The sequence below is a fragment of the Stegastes partitus genome, unplaced genomic scaffold, assembly GCF_000690725.1.
Source record: "Stegastes partitus isolate 25-593 unplaced genomic scaffold, Stegastes_partitus-1.0.2 Scaffold508, whole genome shotgun sequence".
In the NCBI taxonomy this organism is placed as follows: domain Eukaryota; kingdom Metazoa; phylum Chordata; class Actinopteri; family Pomacentridae; genus Stegastes; species Stegastes partitus.
Window position 1 is genome coordinate 395,584 of NW_007578239.1, and position 12,047 is coordinate 407,630.

A 12,047-nucleotide genomic window follows, 5' to 3' on the forward strand; every position below is an offset into this window, starting at 1 on the left:
AACGTCTTGCTGAAGGGCTGAGATCTGTTGTTTTTTTTGTACACATTTGTAACTTTCAAACTTCTGATAATTCTGATTTCAATTGAATGTGTTAACATGAAAACTGCAGAGGCCTCCACACAGCAGGGGGCGCTGCTGCTGCTGCTGTACAGAGCGCTTCATTCCTAAAAAAAAACAGCTGACAACAAGATGTTATTTAGTTTTTTTTCTGCTCCTGTGACTCCAGGTGACAATAAGTTAGTCAGCAGGGACAGCAAAGAGCTTTCAAGAAGTTTTAAAAAGGGAACTTTAAATCAGCTTTTTATTAATTAAAAATGATTGGAACGTGATTTAATTTGACATTTAAACCATCAAACAGGTAAGAGAGAGAAACAGTGCAGCTTCGATTCAGACATCGAACAACAGAACTCACATGGAAAATAAAACGGGAAGAAGTGATGTCATGCTGAGGATTGAAGTGTGTTGGGAGTTTAAGTCACCTGTGATCACGTGACCCTAATGTCCCCAACAGGTGGAGGCAGATGCCCGCCTTCCCTGAGCCTGGTTCTGTTGGATGATTTTTTTTTTCTCTCGCCCCTTTATGTGAAGTGCTATGAGATGACATATGTTGTGAACGAGCGTTATAAAAATAAAAAAATAAAAATAAAAAGTAAATTGAACTGAATGAAGGCCTCCAGCCGCCCAGGTCACCTGATCAGTTCCAGCCACTGAAGAAGAACAAGAGATGCAGCTGAAAGCTTCCGCAGTTGCTCAGTAAGTGTTCCAAAATAAAATGCTATACAATATGATACAATGAAAATTAAATGCTACATAATAAAATGCAACAAATAAGTAAAATAAACGAGAAAATAAAATACTGCAAAGACTAGAAAGTACAACAAAAGCGAATACTAGAAAATATAAAAAATCTAAAATAAAATGTACAAAAAATATAAAATAAAATGTACAAAAAACTACTAAATATTAGTACTACAACATATAAATATAAGTTTTAAAAAGTTATTAAATAATCCAACAATACAAAGGAGACCAAAAACGGATTTAAAAAAATAGATCTTTTTTGTCATTTTTAAACAAGAGCAAAAGGTAGTTCAGCTGCTCTTTGGGTCAAAAGCATAAAATAAAATAGCACAAAGTCATCACAAAAAACAACAAAGGTCTAAAGCGAAACAACAAATAAAACCTGAACCAAAATAAAGTTAAATATAAATCAGTTATACAAACTATCAGACCAATTAAATGTCACTTAATTATAATCTGGAACATTTGAAAACCTTTATTGTGATGGTGATGATACGGTTTTTATCATTGTTGTTATTATTGTTATTATTATTATTATTATTATTGATCATAATCATAATATTGTTGTAATAACCGGGCTCAGAGAGGGGGGGTTCGGACCCTCAGGTCGGGCTCTCCGTTCGTATTCAACTGATGAGGTTTCTGTTTATCAATCAGTCTGATCGATTATTGATGCCGCCTGCGCAGCCGCCCCCCGTCCCCCCTCATCATCACATCCATGTTGTCTGACCGGAGGATGAGTCGGTAGGAGGCTAACCGCTAACGTCACGGAGCGGCGGCACCGGCCCGGTTCTTCATGTCCCTTCATGTTCTGACGTTGTCCAGCGGAGCCGTTACCGTCACCAACCGGTCCGGACTACACATGGCTGCGGGTCGGTGCTCGGCCGGGCTTCCCGGGTAGCTCGGCGGGGAGATGCCGCAGCTAGCCGCCGTTAGCTCCGCAGCTGTTTATGTATGTGGCTGTTATGTAAGACGGAGGTAGCCGAGCAGCTAACGTTAGCCCGCCGCCATGAATGACGCGCAGCAAGAAATGTCTCCGGACTTCGTCCTGATGCGGCTCGTGTCCGCCGCCGAGTACGACCGGCTGGACGAGCCCGACGACCTGATGTCCGGAGGCGGCGGCTTCGGGCCCGTCAAAGCGGCGCTGGGACACCGCGGCGGCGGGTTTGAGCTGGACTCCGGCGGCCCCTCGGCAGGCCTCGGCTCGGCGTCCCCGCACTACAGCTCGCCGCTCCCCGGGAAAGGCGAGCTGGACGGCGGGCTGGTGTTGACGCAGGCCCCGCCGGGCTCCGAGGCGCCGCTGTCCCCTCCGCCGCCCGAGGACTTTGCCGTAGCGGCCCAGCGGTTCGTGGACTTCCCGGTGCCCCACGGACACGGCCCGGGGGGGCCCGGGTCTAGAGCGCAGCTGATGGTGTTCCAGAACTTGCTGCGTTCTGGAGACCGGATCCTGGAGTGCGGGTTGGAGCAGCCGCCCCCAGGGTTCCTGCAGGAGGAGCAGAGACAGCAGCTGGACCCGGGCTCAGGGACCGGTCCTGGAGGCACCACGGCCGGGCCCGGAGGCGGGAGGGACCAGAACTCCCACTGCATCCCCCCCACAGAGGACGGCCTGCAGGCGCAGCCGCAGCTTCTGCAGTGGCACCCGGTGCTCCGGCTGTCCAAAGGCTCCGACGGCTCCCAGAACCCCCAGCAGGGCATCCCGGCTCTGGACTCTGACCCCGGGTCTGTCCTGTGCCATAGACACCGCCTGCTGACAGACCGGCTGGCAAAGTGGCCCCCAGGCCTGCTGGATCAAGCCCTGCGCATGGGGCTCCTGGAGCCCAGGAAGAGCTGCCCCCCAGGGAGCGAGGATCCGGTTCTGGCTCTGGCCCGGAGGCTGGGTCAGCTGGGTGAGGGGAGGGAGGGAGGCGGGGGAGAGGACATGGTGCTCCCCCTTCCTCGCTGCTCCTGCCACAGCGTCCTGGCCCCGGGGCCAGGGGGCATGGGGCCCGGGGAGGACCCGAGTGAGACCAGCGATGCCCTGCTGGTCCTGGAGGGTCTGGGGTCCGAGGAGGTGGGGGGGCTGGGGCGGGGCGGGGACGGCGAGGACATGGGGGATACCGACAAAAGAGAGGTAGGGGGAGTTGGTGGAGGGAGGCCCCCTGGAGGTGCAGGACCGGTGTTCTCCAGCGGGACACTGAGTGGGCTGATGCGGCAGGTCCACCGGCTGGCAGAGGAGGCGGGGGTCTGCACGGATCAGAGTTGCCGCTCCTCGCTGGCCGTCCTCCCCTCCCTCGGCACTGCCTCTTGCCCTTACCCACCTGTCCGCCCGCAGGCCCCCCAGGCCACCGCTGCCCTCAGTGGGCTCCAAGCTTCACCTGACCCTCTCCCGGCCTCTGGCCCAGGCCCGGCCCCCCGCCCGCAGCATCAGCACCAGTCTCGATCCCAGCCGCAGAGCCGGGCTGCGACCCCCAAGCTTGGCGTGGCATCGTGTGGGCCGGGTCGGTCTGCCTCCCCCCTAGTGGTCCTGGAGGGGGAGATTGGGGGAGGAGGTGGGAGGGAGGGGGAGAAGACGCCACGAGGAAAGTCCAGGAAGGGGGGGTCCCTGAAGGTCCGTCTTAGCAAGCTGTTCAGAACCAAGAGCTCCAGCGGCGGGTCGGGGGGGCTGCTGGACAAGAGGCCGTCCCTGGCTTCATCCACCTCGTCTGGGGGGAGTCTGCTGGACGTGTGGGGGTCCACCTGCAGCAACACGGAGCAGGACGCCAGCAGGTGAGCCTTATCAGTCCTGTTCCATTGATCAGTGAGGGTTTATCAGACCTGATCAATTGATGTGGTTTATCAGACCTGATTGTTCAATCAGTGTGGTTTACATCAAACTGGATCAATCAATCAGTGATATTTATGTCAGACCTTATCAATCAAGGTGGTTTATATCAGACAAGATCAGCCGATTAGGGAGGGATATGGTAGACCTGATCAATTGATCAGTGAGGTGCATATCAGACCTGATCAAGCAATCATGGAGGTCTGTATCAAACTGGTCAGTTGACCAGTGTGGTTTATTTCAGACCTGATCAGTCACTTGGTATGAGAGTTTGTTATATCAGACATGATCAATTGATTAGTGTGGTTTATACCAGACCTGATCAATCAATCACTGAGTGCCATATCAGACCAGATCGATTGATCAGTAAGGTTTATATCAGACCTGATCGATCGACGATGAGGTGTATATCGTACTGGTTAGTTGATTGGTATGGTTTATATCAGATCTAATCAATCACTTGGTGAGGGTTAAATCAGACCTGATTGATTGATCAGTCAAGTTTATATCAGTCCTGAACAAGCAGCAACAGTTTATCAGCAGCTATTTTAATGTTGAAATAATCAATTCTTTTTGTAAAAAAAAAAAAAAAGTCAAATACTTTGTCTTTTCAGCTTCTTGAATGTGAAGATTTGATCTAAGAATATAAAGATAATAAAATGAATATTTTTGTATTTTGAACAGGTGAGGAAACTTAACATTTAAAAACAACACCTTAATGTCGCTGTAACCGCCTCATCTCTGACATTTTATAAGCAAAATAATGAACTGATTAATTAGCGCCACAGCCCAGAGTGAAAATATTTAGTTCGAAGCAGGAAATTTTCAGACTTTTTTGTTCAAAAAACTCACTAAAATGATGAAAACTTTTTCACAGAGCTGAAAATGTTGTCTTCGGACATCTCAGTCTCTTTTTCCACCGTGTTGACCTGAAAATGACTAAATCAATTATTAAAATGGTCTCCAATAGTTGCTGCTGAACTTAATTTTGTTTTCTGTAAGAAACTCTGAGCTGCTGGAAGTCAGAAGATTCTGCCGCTTTTTATTACTTTCAGATCAGCTGTTTCGTCTCTAAAATGCACAATTTTGTTTTGCTGTCTGGTTATTTTGCATCACTTGCCTTTTATTTTGTGTCATTTTATGGTCATTTTGCCACTTTATTGTTACTTTGTGTCACTTATAGGTCATTTTGTTTTGCTTTTTGATCGTTTTGCATTGCTGTCTGATCATGTTGGTATAATTTTCTGGTCATTTTGTGTCATTTTTTGGTTGCTCTGCATTGTTTCATGCCACTTTCTGGTTGCTTTGTGTCACTTTTTTATCATTCTGCACATTAGATCAGCAACAGAAGAGTGAACAGATTTAAAATTCTGATTAGATGTTTCAGTAACTTTAGACTTAGAAATATTTAATGATTCCATGTTACAAGTGGTAATTTTTTTTTAAAATGTATTTTTACAGTGTTTACCTATTTTTAGTGTGTTTAAATCAGAAAAAAATATAATAATTTTACCGCAAATCCAACAAACTTCACTTGACTCCGAATGTTGTCATGGTGATCGGCATCCTGGTTGCTCAGCAGAGAGGGAGGGAGGGAGAGAGAGAGGGAGGAGTCGTTGCTGCGACGACAGCATCCTCTCAGTCAGAGCAGATGAAGCTGACGAGACGGAGCTCATCTCTATGGCAACACAGTTTGGATTTTTGAGAAGCACAGAGTGCGGGGGAGGTGGCATGTCAGGTGAGACTGATGTCATCACTTGGCTCACCTGTCGCAAATCGGTAACCATGGTAACTAAAAGCACTTGTACAGGTGAGAGCAGCTGAGAATGACATGATGATGATGATGATGATGGTGGTGGTGGTGGTGGTGGTGGTGATGGCAATGAGGATGATGATGGAGATGATGATGATGATGATGATGATGATGGTGGTGGTGGTGGTGGTGGTGGTGGTGAAGATGAAGGTACAGCTTTAGTGTCAGTTATAAACCCTGGTGTTTGTGTGTCAGGCTGCAGGTTTCCAGACCTCACAGTGCCTTCTCTCCGGTGCCCTTCACTCCTGCTTTCACCGGTGAGTTCGCACCTGTACAGGTGTGTGTGTGTGTGTGTGTGTCTGTGTGTGTGTTTGTGTTTGTTTGTTTGTTTGTGTTTGTCCTTTTCCCCCTCACACTAACATTTCCTCCTGCTCTAACTCTGTCACCTGTCTCTCGCCTGTCTGTCACCTGTCCTCCAGGTGAGACGGTGTCTCTGGTTGATGTGGACATTTCTCGCAGGGGGGGAAGCTCCCTGCACCCCCCCACCCCCCCTCCCCCTCCCAGGCGGAGCCTCAGTCTTCTCGGTACTTCACTTCTTCTGCTTTTGCTTTCTGTTCTTCTTTCTGTTTGTCTGTGTCTGTCGGTCAGTCTGTCCTCACGCTCTGCAGGTGGCTCTCAGGTAGGAGAAACCTCCATGTTATCTGACGGAATTTATTCATTCTGGCTCGATTTACTCAATCTGAGTCAATTTATTTAGTTTGAGTCTTGCGAAACTTCGAACATCGAAGGTTTACTTTTTCTTCTTCCTGTTTTTATTTCACTGAACACTTAACAAATCAGCTGCTAACAAGGCCTGTAATAACCAGGTAATAACAATTTAAATACAGAGGATTTATGATCACAGAAACTACAGGGGCATGAATCAAAGTTCAACCCGCATATGTTGTTTCTCTGCTCTCTAACCACTACAGGACAAACTGTAACACCTGCAGAGCACACTGTTACCCCTACAGAACAAACTAACACCTGCAGAACAAACTGTAACACATACAGAACAAACTGTAACACATACAGAACAAACTTTAACACCTGCAGAGCACAGCTACACCTACAGAACAAACTGCAAAACTTGCAGATTTGTATACATTTATATTTTCGAATCGTGGATCAGCTGTTGTTCTGTCTCTGACCTCCAGATGATTTCGGGGGTCCTCCTCAGCACCAGGGGCCCTTTATTGAGCGCAGCGTTGGGGCCTCCATGCAGTCTCTGCCCCCCCGACCGATGGCGCTGCCTCCCTCCCTCAGCACCATCCAACACAGCCTGAGCCTCAACGGTAAAACACCAGAACACTACATAATAGTTAACTAATGTGTCCCTGTTTTATTTAAACAATTCATTTTCTGCTCAAGCCATGTTAATTTATCATGAGTAAGGATTTATACAGCTGGATATTCAACAAAAGTAAATCGTCATTCAATTATTAAATGTATGTAACTGTAGGCCTGATATTTCCTGCTGGATTCAGTCATTCTTTAAACTGTGTCACTGGAAATGGTCTTAAAGTTCATTTGATGTTTTATCAGAAAGGTCTAGAATTGAATTTATTGAACACTGTAGAAACTGTAATGGCCTCTAGTTGAAGAAAACGAGCTTTTTATTTCAAATTCTGTACTTCATATCTTTAATTTGGTTTGTATATTTTAATTTTGCCCTTTTTTCTTTTAAAAGACGTTTACTTCAGATTTAGATTCTTTTATTTTTAAAAGCTGTCAAATTTTGCGTTTTTATTATTGCTGTTTTTTTGTTCAAAAATTCTGACGTCTTCCCTTCTTTTAGAAACTTTACTTGTTAATTCCAATTTCGACTTGTTTTTTTTTTGTTTTTAGTTTTTTTTTTTTTAATCTCATATTTCAGACTATTCTTTAATTTGAAGTTATTTTCGTCTTTACTTTTACTCTGTTCTTAAAATTTGTGTTCGTCCTGTGTTTCGTCAGACACCTTCCTGAGAGGTTTACCCCGACCGATACCGCTGCGTCCCGATGGTCACCCTCCGCCCCGACTTGCCCCTCGCTGCCCCCTCAGTCGACCTGATGCGGGCAGCTTCGCCACCAGCCTCAGAGAGCTGGAGAAGGTAGGGCCTCTTTGTTTCTGACGTTGTGGGATGTGGCGATAGGGGCGCGGAGCTAACCTGTGTGTGTTTGCAGTGTGGCTGGTACTGGGGTCCAATGAACTGGGAGGACGCAGAGATGAAGCTGAAAGGGAAACCGGACGGTTCTTTTCTGGTCCGGGACAGTTCGGATCCTCGATACATCCTGAGTCTGAGCTTTAGGTCGCAGGGTGTCACGCACCACACACGCATGGAGCACTACAGAGGTAACACACACCCCTGAGGTCACATGGCCCCTGTGGGGTTCTTGATATTCAGTGTGTGTCCAGGTGAGGTGTGTTTGTGTGTGTGTGTGTGTGTGTGTGTGTGTCCAGGTTTATTTTCCAATTTTACATTTTCACTCTTTATTTTAAAAAAATGTGACTTTTTATTCTTTTAACGAACACACGAGGTCACATGGTGCCTCTAGGGGGCAGCATTAAGGTTCTTCTGTCCCTGCAGGAACCTTCAGTCTGTGGTGTCACCCCAAGTTCGAGGATCGATGTCACTCTGTGGTGGAGTTCATAGAAAGAGCCATCATGCACTCCAAGAACGGGAAGTTCCTTTACTTTCTGCGCTCGCGAGTCCCAGGTAATCAGCTCACACTGTCCACCCTCACAGGCAGGACTACGACGCACTTGAACATGAGAAATACTTCAAATTGAACCAAAAACAAAGGGCAACATGAAACAGCTCTTGTTCAATAAATATATGGACACACATTATTCCACCTTGATTTTAATGCATTTGTCCAAAACATTCAGGTGTCCACATACTTTTGGCCGTTTAGTGATTTTATTTCCCAGTATAGAAACTGTTTTCACAAAAATATATGCACATGCTTCACGGTTCAATATGAACACATTTGACTTTAAGCTTCCTTTGTCCATGTACTTTTGGCCTGCATATTTAAACTGGATGTCTACCTTGGCCAAATATACTGAGTGGCCAAGACAAGTGACCTAAAATATGTGGACATAGTTGGGAGCTAAGTCTGTATTAATGTATGTGGCTGTAAACATATTTTGTCCACATATTTATGGCCAATATATTTAAACTGAATGTCCACCTGAGCCACTTACATTGGCTAAAACATATGGACACTGACTCTGATTCTTCTCTGAGCTGTTCTCAGTTTGAGTTTCAGCGAGCAGCCGCACATGTTCTCATGATGTTCTCCACCTGTGTGTTCTCAGGCCTGCCCCCCACCCCAGTCCAGCTCCTGTATCCCGTCTCCAGGTTTAGCAGCGTTAAATCTCTGCAGCATCTCTGTCGCTTCTGCATCCGGCAGCTGGTCCGAATCGACCACATCCAGGAGCTGCCGCTGCCCACGTACGTACCTGTTCACACACCTGTCTGTGACCTCAGTCCACATCTGAACTCAGTCCTGAAACCCGGTCAGGATTCAGGATTTGTTATTGTTGAGCTGACGTGCTCAAAAATATATGGCCGTCGCTTTTGGCTAGCTCTTTAGTAACACACGTGGCTACAAGCTTCAGTTGTCCATATACTTTTAGCCAGTGAATGTAAATTTGCTGTTTGTGTATTTAGAAAGTGGTAAACTTTGTTAGAACATTAGATTTAAAGGGCAACAGGTGATGCAGCCGCTGACCTCTGACCTGCTTCCTTCAGGCCTCTGATCGCCTACCTGAGGAAGTTCTACTATTACGACCCAGAGGAGGAGATCAGCCCGACGCTGAAGGTGCTGAAGGAGCAGAGGGAGGTGAAGGAGCAGAGCCCCGAGCAAAGCAGCCAGCCGGGGGTCGAGTCCCAAACGTAGCACCGGAGCCCAGAGACAGCGTGAGTCCAGTTCATTAAACACACAGTGTTCTACACAACTTTATCACAACTTCCACTGTGCACAAACTGAAGGGACAGTTTGACTTTCAGGGACATGGTTTTTGTGTCACTTTGCGTCATTTTGTGGTTATTTTGTGTACCTTGTAGTCATATTATAATGTTTTACTCGAGTTCTGTCACAGAAATTTGTGTGTGTCTACAGGTGTGTGTTGAAGCAGGCTAGCTCTTTATGCTAAGCTAAGCTACACACAGACATGAGACTGAGAACAGATGAACTGTAGCTGTTGTTTTTGGGCCTCAGACGTCATCTTAAAACACACTGAGGTCCTTAAAGGGTTCCATGTAAAAAAAAAAATCCCCAGTTAACTGTTGCTTATCACTAAAGTTTGTAACTGCTGATTGGCCAGTTTAATTATATTATTCTGTAAAAAAAACTAAACTGTTAGATGCATTGGAACAAGAGCAAGATTTAATTTTCCAGACTGAAGAACATCAGTCACCCTCTGGTTGTCAACAGGCTGCATGATGCCTTAACCAAACTAATAAAACAATCACACAAGACATAGACCAAATTTTAATAATGATAATAATAATAATAATTTGACTGAACTAATGAAACTCTCTTCTTCTTATTTTTCTTCTTCAGATCTTTTCTTTTCTTTGTTTCTTGGACTCTGAAGGACGTTCAAACTTTCAAACTGCAGCCAATCAGCTCGCTCTGCTCAGTCCTGTATCCGGGCGGGTTTCAGATGATCCGTCCTCTTCCGGGCTCTCTGATTGGCTCACGGGGAGTCGCCAGGGGAGGGACAGGGGATGTGGAGACTCCGCCTCTCTCTGATGTCATCACTGAGCAGCCGGACTGAAGGACGTTAGCAAAGACGCTAAAATCTCCAAAAGAGCCTCAGTGAGGACAAACCGCGGCTCTCGTCCAGGATCATGTGACCTCTGACGGCCACTTGAACGTCGCCGCGCTTTCAATCTAACAACGGAAGCGAGTCAGAACTCGACTGTCTGCAGGTCCAAAGTGCCGAGGAAGAGTCCAACTCAGAGTCCGCGAGACACTTTCAGAGTGAAACTGTGAAAAAAAAACCCAAACAACTGCAAAAAACAACTAAATGACAAAATATGCTCAAAAAATTATGACGCAGACGCACATAATGACAACAAAGAGACATGACATTATTACATTAAATTATTAAAGACACACAATGACAATAATGAGACAAAAAATGACTAAAAAACAACAAACTGACGGCAAAGATACCTAAACTGACAAAGAAATCCCACAAAGTGACAACAATGTGATATAAAATGACCACTAAGAGACGTAGAAGGACGAAAGACTTGACAACAAAGAGACACAAAATTATGACAAAGACACACAATAACCACAAGGATACACAAAATGACAAAATGAGAACAAAAACACACAAAATTACAAAAAAAGACCCACAATGTGACAATAATGTGATATAACATGACCACAAAGACTCAAAAAATGACAAAAAATACACAAACAAAGGAGACAACAAAGACTCAATATGTCAAAGACTAAATTCCAGAGACCAAAAAATGACAACAATCACACAAAATGACAAAAAAATGACAAAACAATGGCAAAGACACAAAAAATGACATCAATTAGACATAAAATGACAATCAAAGACACACAAAATGGCCACAAATAGACAATGTCTGAGCACTGAAAAGTTGTAACTTGCAAAATAAATCCATAAAGCAGTCAATAAAAATAATCAGTAGTTTTTATAGTCAGTGAAGAAAAATGATGAAAAGTTCCAAACCTTCATTAGAGGAGCAGAAAACCGTTTTAGGATTTTGAACTTATGGTTGAACAGAACAGAAATGTGAAAGTTTTACAGGCTAAATATATTACTAATAAGCTGATTAATTATCCTGCAGAGTTCATTCAAACAGCAACATTCAAAACAACACGATGAAGCACTTTATAAACCAACCAGCTCCGTTAATAACACATCCCTTCATTACAAGTCAAATATATACATATATATATATAAAAAGCTTCCACAGCTTTAAATTTAGCTGTGAAATGTTTTACTGAGTCGCTGAGCTGAAGACAACAATTTGTCCTGAAACGCCTGAAAAATGACGATAAACAAACTGCGGTGGCTCTTTGAAGCTAGCTGTTAGCCTTAGCTAACGCCAGAGCAGCCGCGTTTTAGTGTTGAAAAGAGCTGGAGACGCCACAGACACTATAAAAGTCCACCGAGCTTTAACTCTGCTGAAACACTTGATTTGAAACTCAGTCTCTGCTCCCAGAGCTCCTGCAACACTTCAACACTTCAATGTGAATTTCATTCTGGGGAAGAAGTTTGTTTGTTCTGACTCTGCTGAAGGTGCTCAGATCTCCTTCAATATGGAAGAAACCGTTTTAAAGTCAAATAATAATGAAAGCAGGTTTTTTTTTTTTTTAGAAATCTGTCAAATATGTTCTCGGGTCGAGGCTCCTTATTGTAAGAATCAGTTTCTTTCTTCGTCTTTTTGTCTGTAAATGGAACCTTTTTGTTGTGACTTTGGAAATTTTCATCATTTTCTCATGTTTTACTGAACAAATGATTATTGGTCGGCAGATTAGTTGATAGTCAAAAGACTAACTGAAAGATCTCACCTTCACATTTTGCTTAAAAAATAAAAAAAATGAGACGTAGTCTCTATCGTAAAATATACATGCTCAGTTTCTCACCTGAAAAGAAGAAAAATGTGCGGT

At 44.8% G+C, this 12,047-nt stretch overlaps 1 protein-coding gene across 1 annotated transcript; it reads left to right on the forward strand.

Annotated features, from left to right (window-relative positions):
• Positions 1–1,132: 1,132 nt before the first annotated feature.
• LOC103361496 (uncharacterized) lies at positions 1,133–10,713 on the forward strand. The gene is made up of 10 exons (XM_008287588.1): positions 1,133–3,546; positions 5,610–5,671; positions 5,834–5,938; positions 6,551–6,688; positions 7,350–7,486; positions 7,560–7,728; positions 7,964–8,092; positions 8,698–8,833; positions 9,134–9,301; positions 9,948–10,713. The coding sequence occupies exons 1-9, from the start codon at positions 1,811–1,813 to the stop codon at positions 9,279–9,281; spliced, it is 2,760 nt and encodes a 919-aa protein (XP_008285810.1). The 5' UTR covers positions 1,133–1,810; the 3' UTR covers positions 9,282–9,301; positions 9,948–10,713.
• The last annotated feature ends 1,334 nt before the right edge of the window (positions 10,714–12,047 follow it).